Here is a 24,825-nt window from a genome sequence, read left to right as displayed (position 1 = left end):
TGAAAAACGTTTAAAAAACGTGAAAACGTGAAAAACGTGAAAAACGTAAAAAACATGAAAAACGTGTTAAAACGTGTAAAAACGTGAAAACGTGAAAAAACGTGTGAAAATGTATGAAAAACGTGAAAAACGTGTGAAAACGTGAAAAACGTGTGAAAACGTGTGAAAAACGTGAAAACGTAAAAAAAACGTGTTAAAACGTGTGAAAAACGTGAAAAACGTGAAAAACGTGAAAAATGTGTGAATAGTGTGTGAAAACGTGTGAAAAACGTGAAAAACGTGTTGTAATGTGTGAAAAAAACGTGAAAACGTAATAAAACGTGTAAAAAAACATGAAAACGTGTGAAAACGTGTAAAAAACGTGTGAAAACGTGAAAAACGTGAAAAACATGTAAAAAACGTGAAAAACGTTTGAAAAACGTGAAAAACGTGTGAAGAACGTGAAAAACGTGAAAAATGTGTGAAAAATATGAAAAACGTGTTAAAACGTGTGTAAAACGTGAAAAACGTGTGAAAATGTGAAAAAATGTCAAAAACGTATTAAACGTGCCAAAACGTCAAAACATATTTTAAAAGTTAACATTTTGAACCGATATTTTATTTTACAAACATTGGAATTAGAATTGAATTACAATTCTATCATTTTCCCAAACATAGGAATTGGAATTGAATTACAATTCTATCATTTTTCCAAACATAGGAATTGAATTGTAATTCAATGCCAATTCTCATGGAATTGGAATTAGAATTCCAATGCCAATTCCAATTCCAATTCCCTATCATCAAACACACCCTTACATCTTTTCCTGCTTCAGCAAATAATACTTTCTTGTGTTCTTTATCATAAACAATCTTCATTCTCAACACTTTGCAACCATCATCAGTATCTGCCATCTTTTTTCTTACTGATTTATGGTTTGGTCTTACACATTGGAACTTGATTTAGTTGATCAGTTATTAATTAAGTTAACGAAGAGTCGCATAATTAACTATTTCTTCAATTTAATTTGAATGTTATTGTAGTTATCTTGATTGAATGAGAATTTATAACATTAATTATTAGATGAGAGTGGATAAGAATATAAGTCGGTTTTTTTAGTAAAAAAAATCATTCCAATGGTTTGCCAATTGAGGGTATTTCAGATTTATGGCTTATAAAATTATTTCAGTTTGATAAGTTTTAATAGTTAAAAAAAATTAATAAATTTTTTAATATATATATATTAATATATATATATATATATATTTAATAAATGAGGTTAGTATGAACCCAAAATCATAATACATATTTTAGGTGTTACAAGTGATAATCAAATTCATGATCTTTACTCTCTCTTAAGAATCACTTTAATTTATCACTCTAACAAGTTAAATATATATTATTTTATACGTGATAATTATATTATTGCATCATATTAATTACTCCTCATTGAACTCATCAATATTATTTCAAATTTTTTTAAAAAAAAATCAAGCAATTAAATCATGTTTAGTAGACCAAATTCCCCGTATTTGATTCTCATTAAGACGGTTTGAAGTTAAAATTATAAGTATCAAAAGTCACGTTTTCTTATTCTCACTAACCTTTTTAAGTTAAAATTAAAAATAATGATGGTGAGTTTTTCCTATCTAACTGATTAAAAAAATGTCAATTTTATTTATAAAGGTGGAGGAATGTGTTAAATTTGTTTATTAAATTGTAAAATTTTAAAAAAAAAGTGTCTAGCGTTTCAAACTAAGCTTATCATTGTGAGAACAAAAATAATAAAAATAGCCTTAGGATTCTAATGAAAATGTTGGCAAACTCCCCGGAATGTAATATGTTTATTCGAGTGAGAAATTCTTTTAATTTCCACGTCCAGTAACTCTTGAATTTCTTCACTTTATCTAGGTCGACACACTTCATCTCCACTCGTCCTCTTCAGATACATAATTAATTAATGAAAATCAAAATATGATTCTTTCTGCATGCAGTTGGATCCCATCTAAGGTTCACGAGATGAGTTCCCTGGGTTCCTTCTACTTGCATTCGGTTGGTGGCCATAGAAAAATCCATCAGAGATATGTGCTAGAAATCCAAGAAAACTTTGAAGAAGATAACCAAAAAAACACAAAAAAAAATGTAAGTTCCGTTCACTTAACAGTTCTATATTAAGCATTAGTCCAATTTTTAATTCGATAAATCCAAACCTAATAAACTTAGGATCCAGAAGTTTCACTTTAGAACTTTCTTATTGAAAAACAAAAAAAAAAATGAAAGTACACTTCCTTAAATTCTAAGATGTCCCTAAAATTTATATTAAGTTATTGATACTTTTTAACAAATTTATATATATAAATAAATTTTATAACTTAGTAAACAAATTTAATACCTCCCTCCAACTTGATATATAAAATTGAAAAAAAAAAAATAAAAATATATCACACTTACAAAATATATATATATATATATAATAAAAGTCAAGTAACTTTTTTTTTCTAAATAAAAATAGCACTTTCATTACTAAAATCCAAAAATAAATCAATTATTAATAGTTAAAGAGAGTTGATCTCATGTCAGAACTTCACCACTAAATACTAATATTTTTTTATAATTTTTGTTTGTTTGTAAAGATAAATTATTTTATAAATCAACTAACAAGCAGATCTAACAGATTTTTTCGATATTGTAAATAATTTTTAATGGTTTACTTGCATTTTGTTAAATTATAATTTCCACTTTTTTTATTTAATTTTAGTATATTCAGTTTTTCAAGGTACATATTCCACCATAAACTAATAAGGATATGTATTTATCTGGGTAGTGTCTCATTCTTATTTTTAGTCGGCTAGATCCATTTCTCCTAACATAATTTATTGAATTTTAGTTAATTTTCAAAAAAAAAAAAAAAAAAAAACTCCAAATATTTGTCACAAATGACAGATTCTGTGGCCACACTTATGACTCCATATTGCTTGTGTGCAGAAATGAGTATAAGAAGATAGAATATTGTCTCACATCCTTATCTATATATATATAATGATGCTTAATTTTTAAAGTGTCCGGATTGTCGGGTCGAGAGCTGTGGTTAATTTGGATATATATGAGAATAAATGGATACTTGGGTCGGATTGTGAGTTGATCCGCCCATAAACTTAAAACGGTTAAAAATAAAATTAAAAATGCTATAGATATGGTTCGAACTTACAACCTAACAAAACAAGTATGACATTTTAACCAACTAAGCTAATAACACTTTATATTTTAAATTCAACCCAAATTTTGATAAACGCGTGACATTTTAACAATATAAGTTCAACTTTCTAACTAACTAATCTATATATATACAATGATGCTTAATTTTTAAAGTGTCCGGATTACCGGGTCGATAGCTGTGGTTAATTTGGATATATGTGAGAGTAAATGGATACTTGGGTCGGATTGTGGGTTGACCCGTCCATAAACTTAAAACGGTTAAAAATAAAATTAAAAATGCACATTTTAACTAACTAGGCTAATAACACTTTATATTTTAAATTCAACCCAAAATTTGATAAACGCGTGACATTTTAACAATATAAGTTCAACTTTTTAACTAACTAATCTATATATATACAATGATGCTTAATTTTTAAAGTGTCCGGATTACCGGGTCGAGAGCTGTGGTTAATTTGGATATATGTGAGAGTAAATGGATACTTGGATCGGATTGTGGGTTGACCCGTCTATAAACTTAAAACGGTTAAAAATAAAATTAAAAATGCTATAGGTATGGTTTGAACTTGCAACCTAACAAAACAAGTACGACATTTTAACCAACTAGGCTAATAACACTTTATATTTTAAATTCAACCCAAAATTTGATAAACGCGTGACATTTTAACAATATAAGTTCAACTTTTTAAGTAACTAATCTATATATATAATGATGCTTAATTTTTAAAGTGTCCGGATTGTCGAGTCGAGAGCTGTGGTTAATTTGGATATATGTGAGAGTAAATGAATACTTGGGTCGGATTGTGGATACTTGGGTCGGATTGTGGGTTGACCCGCCCATAAAATTTTACCCTAATATTTTTTCACGGTTTTTTATATTATTATTCGTGCAAATGTACGGGATACATGCTAGTAATATATAGGACTCACAATAACCATGTCATTTCACGTACATTTATTATCAGTCAAATATTATTATAAATTATGCTCACATAAAAAGAAGTAATATTAGTATACATCTTAGACTCCCACAATCTTTTTCAACAAATTTATCAGGATTAATCTTATTAAATAAAATGTAGCAATATCCAACATTCAAATTATTCAGATCTCATCACCGTATATAATCTTTAGAAGACTGGTTTAACCAATATTTCTAACCATGAACAATAATTTGTCATGACTAATGAAACATGCTTTCATCTTTATTCAATCTTCTTAAGTATCTAATACATAGTAAAACCACTAGACTGAGTGTCAATCATAACTTTAACCGATATATCTCTACAAATGATTATAAAAATAAACTGGATGAAAATATTCGTCAAACATTTAATACCACACTTCACATGACATGGCGTATATATTGCCTCAAATATCCCATCTGATGGGACTATAAGTCTTCTTCACAATTTATTTTTGTTGATATTTGGTCTTATTCCTTTGTAAGAACTCAAGAACCAAGTAAATCCCTCTTTATTTGTTATTTTAGACCCATCGATTATTTGATAATGATCAAGTCAATTAACAATGAATTTTGGGGTCATTTTAAATAAAAGAAAAAGAAAAGGGTTAAAATGAAAGGAGAAGATGAATAGAAGAAGAAAGTTGAAGGAAAAAGTAAAGACGAACAGACAGAGTGGACGACCAGGGGTGAATATGGTGAAAAACCCTAAACATGAAGCCTCCATAAAAGATCCTAGGAGCTACATGATCTGGTAAAGAATCTAAGTCAGATATCAATAGGATTGAACAGATGCTTGTTCTTCATTCGGTTTTGATTTGTATTCCTCTAATGTATTATCCTAATCTCTAATGTAATAACTTCCTGATGATGTATATGAGCTAGATAATTATAATTAACACAAGGTGCTGATTACTTGATTATTACTCATTTTTATAACTCTATATAATACAATGGGTGTGTTATTATGTCAATCCATGTTTGATTTATCTGAAATTTGAATACTAGGAAATAATTGGGTTGAAAATTGCAATCTTATATAGCTGAAGTCGAATAAGTTTGTGGTTGACAAGTTGATGATAGCCATTACTAGTAAGTCAGTCTTTTCATCTTTTTTTTATGAAGAACATGAAGTATATTATATGAAAAGAGATATCTTGAGCTCTTTTAATATTTTATAATACAAACATATGGTTAATTATCTAATTCTTAGGAATATACTGAAAGAAGTCTATGCTTTTCATCACTTAATTAATATCTCAAGGTTAAATAATCCACTTCTAGTTTCTTAATATATATCCTCAAGGTTATATCGACATCTGAATTTAAATAAATTATAAATTGGAGATATGTTAAAATGTGTAGAACACAAGAACTCATGTCCATGTCCTTATCGATTTACTTTTATTTGTCTAAATTTGATCCAAGCAGGTTAATTGGAACATTGTCATGGAAAAGTTCGATTACTCCCTAAGCGAGTTGGATGATCCACAAGAAGGTCATGTCCCTTTAATTTCGATATAACCTCTTGTTTGCATTGTTTATTTAAATGAAAAGACTTTTTTGGGCTTGACAGGCACCCAAAAAGTCCAGATTCCTTTGCAGCAATAGATCATATGTCGTTGCAGGCCACAACAAGCTCTCGGGTAAGAAAGCAACCCCTGCATTCATGATTTTGAGGTTTTATCTCCTCATTGTCTAATTATCAAAATAATAATACCTTCACAATCAACTATTCAAAAACAGATTATCACAAATACCTAAAACATTGAACTAAAAACTAAATTATTATTTTTTCAATGATGTTTAGTTAGTTTTCTTGTAATAGTTATTGGAAGAAATGAACATTACTTAATTATGTAAAAACTTAATCTGCAAACACATAATTATATTTGAGTTCAGACTGTAATCCAATACTTCGTTCTGTAATCCAACCATATAGAGATAGTAATGACAAAAATATATTTTACTAAACCAAAGTTTTATCTTCATTGTCATCTTCTTCGTCGTCAACGCTCTCGTCGTCATCATCCTCCTCATCATCCTCCTCGTCATCATCTACATAATCTTCATCATCTTGATCTTCCAACTCTTCAACCAATTTGTGAATGAAAATACTTGTAATAGTTTTTTGTCCTTCAAGAGAAGTCTTTAATATCTCTAGACACTAAATCAAGTCAAATTAACAATAATATATTAAAGGACCAAATCAATGCACTACTCTTACTATTGTAATACATATAGAATAACAGTAAAACAAGATTAATAGATTACCTCATCAATGCCCAAATCAACCACAATTTCTTGAAGATTATTAACATCCTCTATGTTGTACTCTTTCAACAAACCAATGTCAGAAATGAGTGAAACTGGTTTGATCATAAAATCATCCATCACCATATATTTCACCAAACCTTTCACAAAACCCCCACCTTGATCAGACCTTGTTACAAGTTCCCCATGAAGGGTACTCATAATGTTAGAGCAATAAACACATTTTGTAATTGAGTTAATGCTATAATAAACACTGTGAGTTGAGTTATGGCATCTGTAGAAATTGGTACTGCTTGGATGACTTACTGTATTTGATATCAACAAGGGTGCCTAAATATTTAATGTACATGTATCAATAACTGGCCTAAATAACATGTGATAAAAGATAAGAAGAATAGTTATTTTGCTACAAACCTGTACTGGAAAGGATGGCTTAGGCTTAAGGATGAAGTTTTTTTTCTCAACAGTTTCAATATAGTTGTTATCCAGTTTCTCAAAACTCACATAAAGGTTATTCAAACAACTGTTCATGCCTATCTTGGATTCGGAGAGGAGCCTCATAGCCATGGCCAATGGTAGAGAAAGAAGATAAAAAAGAAAATCTATTACATCTTTCTCTGCTTCTGCAAATAATACTTTCTTGTTTTCATTGTCAAAAATTATCTTCATGCTCAGTTTACCATTATTAACAATACTATCCAGCTTTTGATTGTGAATGAAAACACTTGTAAGTACTTCTTTCCCTTCTAGAGAAGCCTTTAATATCTTGATCCCCTAAATCAAATCAAATACAGTTATTTAAAAAGGGCCAAAAAAATATTGTATATATAGAAGGATTATGGAGGTAAATAGTTAATACATATACCTCATCAATGCCCAAATCAACCACAATTTCTTGAATGTTATTAACATACTTGATGCTGAAATCTTTCAGTAAAGAGATGCTAGAACTTGAAGAAGTTGGTTTGATCACCAAATCATCCATCACCATATATTTGGGAAAATCTTTCACAATACCCTCACCTTGATAATGCACTCCTATAAGTTCCCCCTCGAGGATACTCATTCGAACATAGCAAGTCCTACATGTTGCTGTTGAGTCAATGCTATAATAAACATTGTGAGTTGAGTTAGGACATTTGTAGACTTTGGTAGTGTTTGGACGACTTACAGTATCTGATATCAATAAGGGTGCCTATATATTCAATAGAAAAAGAAACATTAATCAACTGCATAACCTGTTTATTTAAAAATATTTTTTTATTAAATATCTCTTCCGAATATTGATTTTTGTGGTACAAACCTGTACTGGAAATGATGGCTTAGGATTGAGGATAAAATCCTTTCTCTCGGCACTTTGAAAATATTTGTGGTCCAAATTCTCAATACTCGCATAAAGGTTATTCAAACAACCGTTCATATCGATCTTGGATTTGGAGAGGAGCTTTGTAGCTGTGGCTAATGGTAGAGAAAGAATGTAGAACAGAAAATCTATTACCTCTTTTCCTGCTTCTGCAAATAATACTTTCTTGCTTTTTTTATCAAAAAGAATCTTCATGCTCAATTGACTACCATTAACAGTACTCTCCATATCTTTTCTTTTCTTACTAATTTCTGTCATTCCCTTTTGATATGTAAGCTGCAGCTAATATTCTCAATATATATACACATCTTATTTAATTATCTAGGTGACTTTTGGTTAGATATCCTTCAATGTTTCATTGAATGTTCTTTGTAGTTACACTTCATTGAATAAGAATTTGTAACATTTAGATGAGTGGGGAGGAATATGATGAGTCAGAGAAGAAGATGTATGGGTAATTAATTAAGGTGTTTGAGGTAGTAGTCTGCACAGAACAGGGGAATTGCCCTGTTTTAATGCATTTTGAAATTACTTTTAAGTCCAAATAAGAAAATGGTTTTCATGATCCAAACCCTAAACCTATCAAACTAGTTTAGAATTGATTTTTTAAGTTATGCCATCAAGTTAAGAATCAAGTTCAAAGAGATTCTAAATCTAAATGCAAATTATAATTTCTATTTTCAAGTTGTAAAATGCTTTGGTTTTGTGTGCTACAAACCTGCACAGGAAATCTATTTGCTCATTTTTCAATAGTTTTGCTGGAATTTAATCAAGTTTAGGCAAATATCAATCCATGTGATCAATAATAATTCATACATCGAGATTTTAACATCAAATCTTCTTGACAAATGCAGACAAGATAAACTGTCATGTTAAAAATTGAGATGAAAGGTGTTTCTCATTCTCTCCCTTAATTTGAAATATAATGTTAAATTTTATCCTAAATTAAATGAAGAAAATAAATAATGGTAAAATATTAAAAAGAATAATATTATTTATAAAATAGGGTATTTCAAATTTTCATTCTTACAATAACCTAATGATCTTCTTCAAATCCATCAAACAATCACCGTACATTACAGCCTAATTCGAAGAAATGAAGAACTCCGGCGAACTTGATTTTTGTGAAAACCTCTTCGGCTATCAAAAACTTCGATCCAGGATTTGGGAAAGTTTTCTACACATCATTGAAATGTTCTTCAATCGTTCGTAAGCTTCCAGACCTGCTGTAATTCAATTTGTGATTCAAAATTGGATTTTTCCAAGTTTGATCGGGTTGATCATATTTAGGGTTCAATTTTGTGTTTTCTTTATTTGAAATCATTCCCTGGATGATTTATAAGTTTTCTGTCGAAAGAGATTTGATCAATTCAACCTTAATCGAAAAAACTTAAATTGGATTTGAAAATATAGAAATTTTGAATTTCATGTTCTTGAGCTTTTAAGTTTGAATTTTGATTCAAATAGTTGTTAAACATGTTTGTAAACATGTTAGGATGATTTTCAAATCATAAAATCAACATCCCGGTCATGTGTTTATCCAACTGAAATTTAAAAAAAAAAATGAATTTAAATTTCAGTTTCAAAAGTTGTTACGGAGCTTGATTAATGTTTTTGTTTTGGTTGTGTTCGACTATAGTCATTATTTAAAAGTTGTTGGAACAAAAATTAGATCATTAGATGGCCTAAATCAAAAGTTCCCAAATTTTTCCCTAAAAACAATTTTGAAAAATCAATTGTTATAGAGTTCGATTGATCGTGTTTAGGGTTACGGGTTATGATCTCTACATTCATATGAGTTGTTTGCAACTTACAGATCATGATTTAATGATATGTATCAAAAGATACAAACCTACAATTCTTCATACCAAATGAAGAACACTCGGTCCCCGACGACCGAGTCCTATAGGACTAGGATCGAGAACTCTCGGTCCTGACCGAGACCAAGGGATCGAGAACATCGACCTAGGACCGAGACCAAGGATCGGTGTTCTTGAGTTTAGACCAATACCTAAGACTGGTGTTCTTGAGCAAGGACTAAGAAATCCAACCGAGGATTCTAACCTAGGACCGAGACTCCCAAGTCCACGACCAAGGAAACTAGATCTAGGACCGAGCCTCCTAGACGTAGAACCAAACAAATTTGAACTTAGGACCGAGCCTCATAAACCCCATGACCGAACCCTCCGGTCTATTGAGTAAGTGTCCCAAGCCCCAATCCAGACCACCCCCGTCTGGACCGAGCCCGTCTGAGCCTAAATTAGTAAAAAAAGACCTAAGTCCTAGGACCCCGGTCATAAGGTCTGTTTTGTTCCACTTTTCAAAATCTAAAATTATTTTTATAATTTTGAAACCCCAATCCATTTTTAAATAATCCTGAAAGGTCAGAAAATGAATTTTAAATATTTTGAGATATTTCCCAAACAAATATTTTGGCTAAGGCCCTGTTTGAAATTTATTTTTAAATTCTAACACTTTTTTGATATTTTTCAGGTTTTATACTCAGTTTTATATCAACGCAATCGCAGATACGTTATTCTAAATAATTTTGTACAATTATTTACGCAATCTAAACCTATTATTGTTTAAGACCACTGAACTACTAATTAAAGGAAATAAATGTTATAAATAAAAAAATTTATATCCAAACTTTTTACTTTATGAATAAAACCGTTCTTTGACGGGCATGTAGGATATAATTTGAAAGTCTTTTCCCGAACGTAACCAAATAACGAACTCTTTATGTAAATTCTAATATAAAATACGTTTGTAAAAGTACATTTTACTGATTTTTCTAAAATAATTTGGAGACTCTGTCTTTCAAATAAATATTTTTTTTGAATTAATCATGCTTAATTAATTTAAGCCGAATATTAAGTCAAATCCTTAAATTATTAAAATTTGAATAAAATTAATAGTTTATAAGCATTTTTTTTATACGTTTAAATAAAATTTCAATAAACTGTTTATAAGTCTAATTGATCTAGTTATACAAGTTCATGAACATTAATAAATTCTTTAATTATATATATATATATATATATATATATATATATTATTTTATTACGTAACTATATGTTTGTAGTTATAAATTCTTTAATTATAGATATTGCAGTTCTGTAACTATATATATATTCAAGCAATAGTATTGTATTAATCTAAACAAATTAAAAGATCAAAATTCACATCTAGTAACTAAAAATCATTCAAATTAAGGAAACTATGTTAATACATGAACATATAGTGACAATTAATGTTGTTCTAAACCAAAATTAAAACATGGAATATCAAATATTAAGATATTGGCTAACATCTATATCATCCATTGTTGGAGAATTAGGAACCAAAAATGTATCATTTTTCTTGTCCATCAAAATCTTGTCAACATTGTTCTTCATCTTCCTCAATGCCATCAAATAACATTCCAACTCTTCTTCCCCCATCCTCTTCACGTCCACTTCCTCTTCCCACCAGAATGTCCTCCGGCCAGCCTCCTCCGCCGCCAGCCTCTCTCCAATCTTCTTCTCCTCCTCAAGCGCAGCCGCCAATTTCTCGTACCGTTGGTTCAAATATTTCCGGTTCTCTAAAACCATCTCATGATTCGTTTGAAGCCCATTTGACAACGAACTGGCGGAACACTCGTAATGGTTTTTTTCGGGGACGATGACGCGACGGAGAAGGTCTTCGGGGTTGGGTTGGCTGCTGAAGGTGAAGGTGCGGTTGCCCGGCGAGGTGACGAGAGCCAGGACATTAGCGCCGGTTAGGACGCAGAGCTCGGTGGCTTTCTTGAATAGGCCTGCCCGGCGTTTGGAGAATGTGACTTGCCGGTAATTCGATTTCTCTATTTTCTTGATCTCAATTTTCTGTTTTCCCATTGTTTTCTTCCTTTTCTTGGTCATGTCGGATTCCATGTTCTGCATTAAGTAAGAAAATATAAGAACAGCAACAAATAAAAGGTGAAAACAAAGAGGATAAAATAAAAGTTTGTTCTATATATATCTTGATTAGTTTATATCTTAAATCTTAATGTTCTAGTCTTTATTATGTTGAATAATGGGATCCCGTTGAATATTAGTTATCAATAATCATTGTTTTCTTCAAATTTAAAATTTAGTTTTCCATTCGGCTGGTTGTTGTTTTTATTTGACAGAGTTAATACTTAATTTGTATTTTATTTATTTTAAAAAAATGTTTTAATTTATTTTATTTTTTATTTTTTTTAGAGAAATTTGACAAAATAATCCTGAGATCTCACCCATGCCATAAATTTAACTATACAAAATGACCATTTCAAAATATTCTGACGAATTACTCATTCGCTTAACGCGAAGGCAGGATCGTCTCGCGATCTTGCTTTTCGCTATCTTGTCCGGGTATTCTGGACTTTATACAGTTTTTTTCGTCACGAGACATCCTGTCATTGAATAATTTCATCAGAACCGAACGATGTTCAATTGAGTTTTATATTAAGGATCCGAACGGTTCAATTGGGAATATAGGATCCTCGTTCGTTTCCTATATATTTTTTTCTACAGTTTGAATCGATCAATCAAACACATACATATATATATACATCATTCGGATCTCAAACAAACAAACAAACATTCAACACAGACAAGAATACAATTCGGAATTTCATATGAAGGATGATAATATTGAGGAACATAAGAAGTCCGTTCGTTTTCTATTTCTACAGTTTGAATCAAAAACACATACATCATTCGGATCTCACAACAACATTCAACCAATTCGGAATTTCATATGAAGGATAATAAAACGCGATTACACCATCATATATCAAAAATTGAATGTTACAGATCATCTAAAAAGAGAAGAAATACCCGAACAGTAATTCGCAGATCCAAAGCAAAACCCTAGTTATGATCGCCAAGTTCTTGAATCGTGACTTTGAAATCAAGCACATCTCGCCTCTAATAATATATATTATCATTGTTTCCCGCTCAACAGAGAAAGTCTAAACGATGTCGTTTGGACTTTGGGCTTCCAAACCCCGATCTTCTTCTGTTCTGTCGTCTCCTTTTCTTTTAGCTTTCCAATTGGGCTCGGCCCATATCTAATGAAATATTTAAGAGCCCAATTTTATATTATATATTTTTGTTTTTTTGATATTTTTTTTTATTATGAATGATAACCTGAATTTGATTTATATAGAGGAGAGAAATTGTATAACACACTATCTTTTATCGTTTCACAAAATATTTTTCCTAATTTTATAATATTATTCAAAATAAAAAAAGGAAATATTTTAGTATATTTTTAAAATGCAACGAGATTTACAAAATGAAAATGAAACTATTTTATGAGACAAAAAAAAATTAAAGTTATTTAAACAATAAGATTGATTTCTGAATTATTTAAATTGGTCAAAATTTAAATGAAGATAAATATTCTAAATTAATTCTAACTTCTAATATTAAACAAATACATCTCAGTATACTTATATTTAAAATAGATTTTAAATGACTTCTAACTTGTCCTGATGTAACTTTTTCCTATGTTGGTAGTCTTAACATTGCAGAAAATTTTCTACAAAGTTGTACATTTATTGTTTGATGGTGTATGTTTTTTTATTGTTGGTATATTCTGATACTTTCTAGGCTAAAAAAATTGTTGTTTTTGGTAATATTTTATACATACTTTTACAAATAAGAAGAAGAGGTCCATATTTTTATATGGATGATTTATATTTCATTTTTTCTCAAATACAATTTTATCTATATTATATATTATAAACAGTTTTATATTAATTTCAAAATTGGTGAGAACATGGCAACATGGAATGCATGCCCTAAATATATCCACAAATAGTTGTAACAAGATTTACATGTTCTGTCCTACGAGATAACCAACCGAGCCAACTTGACCATTAAGAAATCAAAACATGTCCCGAACCTACCATTTGCGCCAGCCCAGCGGCCCTTTCAAATATGGACCCATTGGCTTCTTCTTTTTTCGCACGAGAAACACACGTTTTCCTCACTTCCTTATATATCATCTAGTAGATGTAATCTCCTCAATATATGGTGTTTTTTTTACCTAGATACGAAATCTGAAATAATAAACCCATGACTCCTAAATTCATTGTTTATAGTGTCTAAACAACTAATTAAACCACTTTGAAATAATGCGTTGTGGCTATTATATATTTATTATGTGTAAATGAATTTAATGCCGACAAATATATAATGATTTTTCAAAAATAAAATACACAATTCTTTTTTGTCTTTATAAATTAATTGGTTGATTTATTACAAAAGAGTGCAAGTTAAATTATATATAAAAATTTTGGTATGAACAAGATCTTGCTTGCGGTTATTAGATGTGAAAATACACAAAGACTTCATGAAACACATGCAAAAAACAAAAATTTCAACTTAAAAGAAGGAAAATGTGTCTAACAATTAAAGAGTTGAGCTTTTAAAGTTTGATCACAATTGTCTATTACTATGATGAAGGTCTTGGTGATATAGTTTCACCTTTTCTGCACGTGGAACATGTAGTTTTTATCAAATTTTCATCTAAAAATGCAGAATTTTATTGATTCCAAAATATTTGAAGTCCATTCCACACTCTTTGTAATGGTTCACCTGTAGATATGAGTAGATATCTGATGATGGGGTTCAGCTATTTTCGATAGAGTTTGGGGTTGGACATGAGAAGGGAGAGAATGTACACGATCGGATTCGGGAATGGAAAGTATGCAAACCCTAACCCGTTTATATTAATATTAAAAATAAAATAATTTTTTAATTAAAAAATAAGATAACTTTTCACAACTCATTCATGACAAATATCATAATAAATTCGTTTTGTTCTTATAATACTTCACTCAATTTTATTTTATTTTATATTCTCAATAATATTCTTTATTTCTTATAAGTTATTATTCTTATTTAATTTTTTCTTAATAAAAAATTGTTATTTCTCTCTTCTAATTTTTCCTATTCAAAACTTTATTTATTTATTTTTTTCATTTTTAATCTTAAAAAACTATTTAACTTTTCTTTAACCTTCATTATAAAGTTTTTTTTTTCAATTATAGTAACATCAAAATTGTTATCTCTTTAAGATGTACTAAATAATTATATCTTTTTGTTTTAATCAAAAAATTTACGATTATATATTTTTTTAAATCTTACCATCATATAAATATTTAATCAGATAATGAGATATCCATCAGAGAGAGTGCTACATATGGTCTAACGAGAGGAATGAAAGTGATTGATATGGCTCCTCTAAGCGTTCTGTAGTACGAATAAACTATTCTAGAATAAATATCCGGTCGCTTAAGAACCTTCAATTGGGTACCCGATAAATCGGGAATGATGATATAAATAGAGATATATGTCGAATTCGGAATCAGAGTCAGAGTCGAATTGTAAAATAGAAATCGAATTCAGGTACTTCACTACTAGATACCTAAAGGTTAATGTTTAGATATTTTTGTATAAAAAATAAAATAAATTTTTTATTTAATTTACAATATTTTATATTGTATTATAATTAACAAAAATTAATTTAGTAGTCTTGGACTTTCATTCATTACTTCACCCTAGAAGAACCCTTTCAAGTTATAATAATATTTATTATTTTCTCATTTACAAAATTTAAAAACAAAACTATAAGAATAGAAGAGAAAAGAGGAAGACAAAGAAGAAGCAAAGAAGTATACGTTCGATGGCTTGCAAATTTTGATGAGTTTTGATTCCAGATCGATTTTTTTTAGCGATTTCAGAACTTCCATTGCAACTAAGTGAGTAGCATTCATCTTCAGAAGAACCCTCCATTTTCCGAAAATAATGGAGGAAACTGGAGTGAGTAATCTGGTTTGATCTATTGATTCGTCCGGAGCGGTCGGGAGGTGGGTGGAGCAGATTCTTGAGCTAAAACTTTGTCCCTGTTTGGCTTCAGTTTCATTGTAAGACCTTCAATCCCGGGTTAGGTTTAAATTTATTGTATTGGATTATAGGATTTGGGAATAATAATTTTGAAAATTCCTAGTTATTCTAGTTGAGAGTTGATTGAATTATATTCATTCATGGTGCAGATTGTGATTTATTTGTTTAAATAAGCTGAAAATCTTCCAAAGTGAAATTTAGTATGTTATTTAGGATTTATTTTCTTGGTGACCCTAGTTTATTCCCCGTGGATGGAGGGAGGGAGGTATCATCACCCATCACCCCCATTTCCATGATCGCCATTTAAACCAGGTCTTAATATGAATCATACAATTTTTTACTAAGACCATTGCAAGAAATTGATGAATTTGGTGAAAACAAAAGGTGGGGCAGATTCTGAAATCTGAAAATTTCAGAATCAATCCACCGCCTTGAAATATGAATAGATTTTAAACAAAGAACTGGATTTTTCTATTCTAAGAAACTCTCGGGTTTTGAGATAATTGATGTAGTTGTTGCTCAAATCATCCGTTTTCAGAAAACCCCGCAATCCATATTTTCTGCTTTGATTTGTATTTCAATTTATATTCCTTCTGAGTCTTAACTCGATGGTAGACCTCGAATCAATTCTAAACTAGTTTGACAGGTTAGGTTTTGGATCATGAAAACCATTTTGGCACTTGGACATATAGAGGTTTAAAAAATGGTCAAAACAGTTTCAACCCTGGGAAGTCTGCTGTCAACTTTTGCAAAAATCCAAAACCTACTCAATTTAAGTCGAAAATCTGCCAAATGATAGTTCAGTCATCAATATAGATTAGGTCATTTTCTTGAGGTCACTTGTTTAGGCCAATTGTGAAAAAAAATGATTTAGAAGTTGAATAAAAAAACTGTTTTCTAAACCTTTTCTGAAATTTCTTAAAATGATTTTGGTTTCTTTAATTTTCTATCATGGACTAAACACTTTGATTTCAATGAAATAAATAAAGTGAATGATATCATGATAATGCTTATGATTCAAAATTTAGTTATGCATTCTATTGAGAATCAAACTCCTAAATTGAATAAGGTTATGTAACCACATTCTGAACTTCTCTCTTTTGGAATTAAATTGATTTGTGTCTTAAGTGAAATTCAAATGAGAAGGTAATTGATTGAGATGAATGTGCTCACATGCTAGGATGATTATTAGATGATATGATGAACATGAATGTATGATATGATGTGATGAGCAATCTATATGCTATGAATGTGCATGATTGTCATAAGAGTATGAACTTGATGTCACGCTTTGAATGAATCTTGATGCTTGGATGGTTGAGTTTATATGTTTTATCTTCATGTATTTTATTCTCCACCAGGAACTTGTAGCTGCCTCTGAAAAAAGCTTGTCCGTCACTACAGATCCTGAAATAGGGACATTTGAAATAAACTGGGTTGAATAATGAGGGAGTTATAAAGAGGTCAGAATTTCAAGTAAATGATTTCCTCCTTTCCAGACCACTGGGAATCCGACGTACAATCCTAACGAGAACAATTTTCATTTTACAAATTTTCCATATTTTTTCATGTATCACATGACTATGCATGCAATTCATCCATTCGTATAAACAAAGAAAGTTTGTCAAGCTATGATCAGTCGTAGTAGTAGACTTGCACCTCGTAGAATATTCTCATTACATTCTATCTCAAAAGGATGCCCTGAAGTTGCAATAGCACCTTCAAATCCTCAAGAAATCATATATCATCATCATCCTTACATTATTAGTCTCCTTTCCTCCTGCACACACCTTCCTTCTATCCAACAAATCCATGCCCTCCTCATTATTTCGGGATTTAAACCCCTCAATTTATTATATACCCATCTTATAAATTCCTACGCATCTTTGAAAAGATGCGATTTGGCCCGCTCTGTCTTCAATTCTATTCCAAACCCATGTACGATTTTGTGGAATTCGATTATCAGAGCTTATACAAGATCAAACCAATACAAGGAAGCGTTGGAACTGTACAGATGCATGTTGGACAAGTATATAGAACCCGACAAGTACACCTTCACATTCGTTTTGAAGGCTTGTACAGGAAATCTTAACGCTCGAGAAGGTATTTCAGTTCATCAACAGATCATTAGTCGTGGAATTGAAGGTAATGTATTTGTTGGGACTGGGTTGATAGATATGTACTGTAAAATGGGCGATATATGTGTTGCCCGAGAGGTGTTTGATAGAATGCCTGAGAAGGATGTTACAACATGGAATGCGATGATCGGCGGTTTATCAGAGTCCTCATCTCCTTTTGAGGCAATGAGGCTTTTCTTTAAAATGCAGACTCATTTCAGGTTAGAACCCAGTTCAGTAAGCTTGTTGAATCTCTTCTCTGGAGTTTGCCAGTTGCGAGACATTAGATTATGCAGGTCCCTTCATGGGTTCATAGTCAAGAAAGACTTTCCCATTTCCATCTTAAACGGTTTAATCGATATGTATTCGAAATGTGAACGTGCAGATATCGCCCGCATGATTTTCAATCGGATGAGAAGAAAGGATGATTTCTCTTGGGGCTCGATGATGGCGGGTCACGCTCATAATGGTAATTTTAACGATGTTTTAGAATTATACGATCAATTAAGCATGAAAAATCTAAAGATGAACAAGATTTCACTAGTAAGCGCTGTTTTAGCGGCAGCTGAGACTCGAGAATTGGAGAAAGGAAAGGCAATTCACGAATGTGCCATTCGAGGAATGGTCGATTCTGATATTTTGGTTGCTACTCCTCTTATTAAGATGTATGTGATGTGTGAAGAATTGCAAATTGCAAAGACATTGTTTTCAAGACTTAAAGGAAAAGACATAGTTACATGGTCTTCCACTATAGCTGCTTTTGTTCAATCAGGATACCCTAGAGAAGGACTCTCCATATTTCGTGATATGCTAGCTAACGGTTTGAAACCAAATCGAGTCACTATAGCAAGTGTTCTTCCTGCTTGTTCAGAATTGTTAGACACAAGACTTGGGATGAGTATACATTGCTATTCTATCAAAATTCACGTCGATTCTGATATCTCAACTGCGACCGGTTTGGTTTCTATGTATTCTAAATCTCACCTATTTACTCTTTCAATGACTATATTCAACAGGATGTCACGCAGGGACGTGGTAACTTGGAACGCTCTAATAACCGCGTATGCACATGCGGGCGATCCATATCGTGCAGCTATAACGTTCGCCGACTTCAGATCTTCGGGAGAGCAACCTGATTATGGAACAATGGCTGGGTTTATTTCAGCGTGTGCAATGATGGTATGTGATTTGAACGTAGGGAACTCCGTCTATGGGTTAACGAAAAAGTTCGGATTTGAATCCGATCGCAATATTAAGAACGCTTTGATAGATATGTATGCAAAATTGGGTAGCCTCTCAACTGCTGAATTTTTTTTTAACGATATTGATTTCGACAAAGACGAGGTTTCTTGGAACGCGGTAATAGCTGGGTATGTTACGAATCGATGTTATGAGAAAGCCATGTCTGCTTATTATCGTATGAAACTAGATGGATTTCGGTTTAAGCCGAACATAGCGACTATCATGAGTGTTGTTCCTGCAATAGCAAATCTGGCAGATATAAAAGAAGGGATGTCTCTACATTCATATGTAATCCAAACAGGCTTACTATCATACACGATAGTTAAAAACAGTTTGATCGATATGTATTCAAAATGTGGTCGGCTTGATTCGTCGGAGAGAATATTTAGCAGTATGGGGCTCGAAAAGGACTTAGTTTCATGGAACACTATGTTGGCAGCATATGCAGTTCATGGGGAAGGTGATCGTGCCGTTTCATTTTTCTCAACCATGCAAGAAGAAAATGTCGAAATTGACTCATCTTCGTTTTTAAGCGTGTTATCTGCTTGTAGGCATATGGGTTTAGTAGAAGAAGCGAGAAGGATATTCGACAATTGTGAGCCGGGCATAGAGCATTACGCTTGTATGGTTGATCTGTTGGGACGGGCAGGCTTGTTTGATGAAAGTTTGAGTTTGATTAGGGAAATGAAGATGGAACCGGATGGGAGAGTTTGGGGAGCGTTACTAATTGGATGTAGATTGCATTCGAATGTGAAGTTGGGGGAAATGGCTTTAGATCAACTTAGAAAACTCGACGAAGAGAATTCAGGTCATTATGTGGCGTTGTCGAGCTTATATTCTGAATCGGGTAGATGGGTTGATGCGAGAAATTTGAGAATAAAGATGAATTGTGATGGATTGAAGAAGAAGACTCCGGGATTGAGTTGGGTTGATGAGATGAAAAGGGACCATTTGCAAATTGATGCTTGAATTTCTTGTTTTATTATTATTATTGGTATCAATATAATTTCTTCTTTACAACTTCCAATTTTAGATGTCACAATACCACCCTTTTATTGCCGGAAATGAAACTTTGTACATAGAATAAAAAATCCACGACAGGTTTGAAAATCATGGACTAAAGATGACAAAACACTATAACAAACCATAACTCTAGCTAGCGAGTGAATGTTATGCATAGGTAAAGAATGAGAATCCGCGGCTATTGAAGATTGTTATTCTATGAGTCTCTTATTGGATAATCGAAAACAGAAGAGTTTTATTAGATAATTGAAAACAGAAGAGTCTTATTAGATAATTGAAAACAGGGTATCTAAACTGTTTTCACGACTACGAAACTAAAGAGAATGTTTCGCAAGAAAATGTAAACAAGAGAATGTAAAAAAATATATACCGGTGGGTGTCTTCCTTTCGCCAAAAGCTTATAAGGAATGTGCCTTCCTTTTACCAAAAAGCTTATAAGGAATGTTTAGTAGGAATGTTTAGTTTTACAGACGCCTTTTTTTAGGAGGTCCCCATTAGTTGAAGTGAGGCTCTCAATTTCTCTCCTGGACCAGGACCAGGGAAGTGCGTGTTCGTTTTGGCTCTTTAGCGATAACGATTTTTCCTAAAATTCTTGTTTGGTCGCAACCCTTAATAATAATATTTTTTTTATTCTTTTAAATTTGTGTACCTTGATAAAATTGTATTTTAACGAAATCCCTGATACAATCATAATTGAATTGAAAATTATAATTATTGTATTTCTTTTGTTTTGTATTAGAATGTTTGATATATATATATATATCATGGTCAAAATTAATTTTTAGATCATAATTCATATACATTAAAAAAAAGTTTAATCATTATCAAAATTATAATGCCAATTTTTTGTGTATAGATGTGAAGATAATTGGAAGGGAGTGTCACAATAGTATCTAGCTAAGAAATAATCACACATCTATACAAAGATTGACATGATATTAAATAATTAATCAACATTAAAGATACACACTTGTTAGCCAATATTCTATATAGTAGTGTCACTATCTAAGAACACAAGAGAAACAATTTTTATAAGTAAAATTGATAATTTAAGTTATTGAAAGTATGCAATCAACAAGTCAATGAGAAAAAGGAATTCAAAAGAAATGACTCCCAATGATTTAAAAAATACACTTTTTCAACAACTTTTTAACTCCCCATATATAAAGGAAGAGAAGAGATAACAAACTCACCTAACATGTTATAAAATTCCTACTCCCACCCAAACATGCATGTAAGTTAATCTTTAATATTTATAATTCCTTTTCTTTTGGAAGGTTACTTTTATAAAATCATTACAACTATTCATTTCCTATGTGCATAGTAGAGGTTAGGTTATAAAAATGTTATTGTACCATTCTTTTTTCACTAGATAGTCATATGAAGTTAACATTGTTCTTCCGTCCGTTATATTTGTTCTTTTAAGCCGATTCTTATCAATTGAGTTACCCTAGTATTTATTACACAAAAACAATATATTATTAGATGTTTAAGAATTGAATTATTATTTAAAAGATGAATGAGTAAAGTATAAATGTATAATAATTTGGATGGGTTCCACCATGTGATAGAGTAGAAATTTTGGCTGGGCATATATTTACTTGTTCTGGCAAAGGGTTATTCTGCTTGCCTTGTCAAAAAGGGCAAAAGTGTGTCTTTTTATAGAGATCAATGGGAACAAAGCCTTGCTGTGTGATTTTGATGGTACAACTCTAAGACCACCATTTGATGGTCCATTACTACCTTATCCACCTTCTAGTGACCCATAGATACCTATATTCAATTTCCATCCCATATTTAGTGATATTATTTAAAGAAAAATGGTACTGAGAATTTCAAAACTCAAATTTATGAGAAAAATGTACTGAAAATTTCAAATCTCAAATTTATGAGGATATGTTTTTCTCTCGACTACTGAATTAATAAGTCTTTACGACATGTTTTCATTAAACTACTGAATTAATAAGACTTTATCAATTAATCAATTAATTTGTTACCACGAATATTTTACCTTGTTTTCTTTTAAGTGTTTTTTTTAAAAACAATGTAATTAAAAAATGTAAATTAAATTCTATAAAAATTCAAAATAATTTAAATATAAATATTAAAATCAGATTTTGCTCCAATTGAAGAGTTTGATGTTGGTTATTAAAAGATTTTATTAAAACAATTATTTGATAAAAAAAAAAGAAGCTATTTGAGTTATTAATTATTATATTGTATTTTTATATTTGATAGTTAAAAACAAATATAATGGGATGATTGAGATTTAGGTAAAAATTTAAAAAACAAACTCATAGATTTGTTGGGTTTTATAAATTTAATAAAATTATTGAGTTGTTTGAAATTATTTGATGAATTATTAAAATGTTTTTTATTTAAAATTAAAATTTAATAAAAAAATAAATAATTTAATGATTAAAATAACATGATTGATGAATTTTAGTTTTTTTTTTTAATTTAAAACATTTATTAGTGAAAGATAATTTAATTCATATACCTTAAATTTGTTTTTTTAACCATCCTACTTATTTAATTAAATTAGTGTGATTTTTTAAATAAATATTTTGTCATAATTATAATCTTAATTATTGTTAAAAAATTATTAAAATTTATAAAAAGTAAAAAAAGTAAAAATAATTTTATTTTTATTTAATATTAAGATGTATTAATAAACTATTTAGGTAGAAAGTGAATGAAAAAATATTTAATCAATCTATCAATATTACAACAATTTCTTTTTTGTTATTTGATTATTTTCTTTTTATAATGTAATAACAAATATATAATACCATTAAATATAATCATAAACCCATTTAAAAATAACTTTTTAAAAACATTTGGAACTAAATTAAATTATGTTTAATAAAAGTTAATTACCATTTATAATAAGATAATTATCAATTATCTAAAAAGTAAAGGAATCTTTGTATTTACTATTAAATCCACTCGCCCAATTTCAGTAGGCCGGCTATTTCATTCATCCATTCGCTCAAGTACAGAGCACTAATGGCCGACGCAAAATGAGTTGAAAAATTATTTGAAATCATTAGCAAAGGGATGATTATAGATATCTAGGGTTTATTTAATCCGTTCATTCATTCTGTGCTGTGATTTTCAATCGATAAATGGGGTATTTTTGTTTCTTTTATTATCTGCAGATTACTTTAGTGAGAAAAAGAAAAGCGGTATGTGATTCTCTCCAATTTCTTTAGTCAAAAAGTTTTATTCTCTTCCTTCTAGGTTTTGGGTTTGGTTTTGGTTTGTATAGAAGAATGAGACTGTCTGTCTGAACAATTCCCCAACAAGTGAAACCGTTCTAATTCGACTCTCTAGGTTTGTCCTGCAGCACACCACGTGTTTGAGAAAAGTCTTGAAAGAAACCCACAATGTAAAAAGATCAGAACTTGAAGTTGAAGTTGAAGAAGAAGAAGAAAGATGAGATCTTTGAGTACAGTGGGTCTTGCTTTGAGTCTTGTTTTTGGGTGTCTATTTCTAGCTCTAATGGCTGAGCTTTACTACTTGATATGGTGGAAGAAGAGAATTAGTAATGAAAGAGATGTTGAAGTTATCTTCTGTTGGAAAAAATCATCATCTATTAGATCCACAGCATTAAACCCTCAAGAGATATGTTCATCATTGAGAATGACTGATACCCAAGTTTATCAGCCTCTTTCTCTCCTCCATGCCCATCAAAACAAGGAAATCTGGCTCAGACAATTTGGGGAAGAAGAAGGAGAAGAAAATGAAGAAGCTGTCAGACTGCGGCAGAACATTAGCCTTTCAGGTGGTCCACCGAGATTTCTCTTCACCATTAAAGAAGAAACTAAAGAGGAAATGGAATCTGAAGATGGAAGATCTAGAAAAGTGTCAAGAACTAGAAGTTTGAGTGATTTGATTCTTACAGTTGAGACTGATCAAACTCCATATCTAACACCTATGGCTTCACCACTTTACTTCACTCCTCCAATGACACCAATGGATTCATCTTCTTCTTCTTTAAGAAGCCCAAATGATTTCAACCCTCTTCTTGAATCGTCAACAGATACTGAATTCAGAATGATGAAATCATTTCTAGCATCATCACCATCACCGCCGCCAAAGTTCAAGTTCTTGAAAGATGCTGAGGAGAAACTCTATAGAAGAAGGCTTAAGGAAGAAGCTGAAAAGTGTAGTAATGGTTCTTCTCCAAATTCAATGTACTTGAAAGATGAGGGAAATGGAACTTTTATTAGTCTTGTTATTGCTGAGAACAAGAACAACAACAACAACAACAACAGAGGTAGAGATCTGAGTCCTGAAATTCATAAGTTATCTTCTTCTTCTACTTCTTCACAGTGCCATTCAAGCTCTTTACAGATTGTATCATCCACCATTAGAAGTATATCAGTTTGAGCAATTGCTCTACCATTTACTCTATTTATTTCCTATTTCAATCTCATTACTAATTTATGAAAGCATGAATCTGTATATTTTTTTTTTTCATTTCTTTTCTCAATCTGCTGATTCAATTTAGGGAATTATGGGTATTTTGAAGATATTGTCATTTGTGATTTGGGTTCCACATCTCCATTCCCATATTGGCTGTTTTTACATGCCTGCAATGATATTCATTTGGGTGGGGATAGCTGGTAGGTGCTGACTTTCAAGGCCTTGTTTGTTTTTGGGTTTTTCTTAGAGATCTAGGGTATTTTGAGAAATTAATTTTGAAAATATTTAAATAACTA

The 24,825-nt window shown here is 30.9% G+C and overlaps 4 protein-coding genes across 5 annotated transcripts; 2 read left to right on the top strand and 2 right to left on the bottom strand.

Moving 5' to 3' along the window:
• Nucleotides 1-6,129: 6,129 nt before the first annotated feature.
• Nucleotides 6,130-8,025, bottom strand: LOC124935253. Its single transcript, XM_047475699.1, has 5 exons — nucleotides 7,738-8,025; nucleotides 7,300-7,629; nucleotides 6,849-7,208; nucleotides 6,435-6,764; nucleotides 6,130-6,327 (listed from the first exon to the last, which is right to left on the bottom strand). The coding sequence occupies exons 1-5, from the start codon at nucleotides 8,023-8,025 to the stop codon at nucleotides 6,130-6,132; spliced, it is 1,506 nt and encodes a 501-aa protein (XP_047331655.1).
• A 3,059-nt stretch (nucleotides 8,026-11,084) lies between these two features.
• On the bottom strand, nucleotides 11,085-11,672 carry LOC124935252 (agamous-like MADS-box protein AGL61). The gene has a single exon (XM_047475698.1). It carries the CDS (start codon nucleotides 11,670-11,672, stop codon nucleotides 11,085-11,087), a length of 588 nt encoding a protein of 195 aa, XP_047331654.1.
• A 3,776-nt stretch (nucleotides 11,673-15,448) lies between these two features.
• Nucleotides 15,449-20,090, top strand: LOC124935066 (pentatricopeptide repeat-containing protein At2g39620). 2 transcript variants are annotated; one of them, XM_047475529.1, is made up of 2 exons: nucleotides 15,449-15,736; nucleotides 17,088-20,090. In XM_047475529.1, the coding sequence occupies exon 2, from the start codon at nucleotides 17,348-17,350 to the stop codon at nucleotides 20,042-20,044; it is 2,697 nt and encodes an 898-aa protein (XP_047331485.1). In that variant the 5' UTR covers nucleotides 15,449-15,736; nucleotides 17,088-17,347; the 3' UTR covers nucleotides 20,045-20,090. The 2 variants fall into 2 exon arrangements, with proteins under 2 accessions (XP_047331485.1, XP_047331484.1); XM_047475528.1 differs by having other exon boundaries at nucleotides 17,078-20,090.
• A 2,988-nt stretch (nucleotides 20,091-23,078) lies between these two features.
• Nucleotides 23,079-24,578, top strand: LOC124936755. Its single transcript, XM_047477275.1, has one exon. The coding sequence runs from the start codon at nucleotides 23,537-23,539 to the stop codon at nucleotides 24,491-24,493; it is 957 nt and encodes a 318-aa protein (XP_047333231.1). The 5' UTR covers nucleotides 23,079-23,536; the 3' UTR covers nucleotides 24,494-24,578.
• Nucleotides 24,579-24,825: the final 247 nt, after the last annotated feature.

This window comes from Impatiens glandulifera, chromosome 4 (genome assembly GCF_907164915.1).
Source record: "Impatiens glandulifera chromosome 4, dImpGla2.1, whole genome shotgun sequence".
Lineage (NCBI taxonomy): Eukaryota > Viridiplantae > Streptophyta > Magnoliopsida > Ericales > Balsaminaceae > Impatiens > Impatiens glandulifera.
Note: the sequence above shows the minus strand (reverse complement) of the source record. Positions and strands in the feature narration are given on the sequence as shown.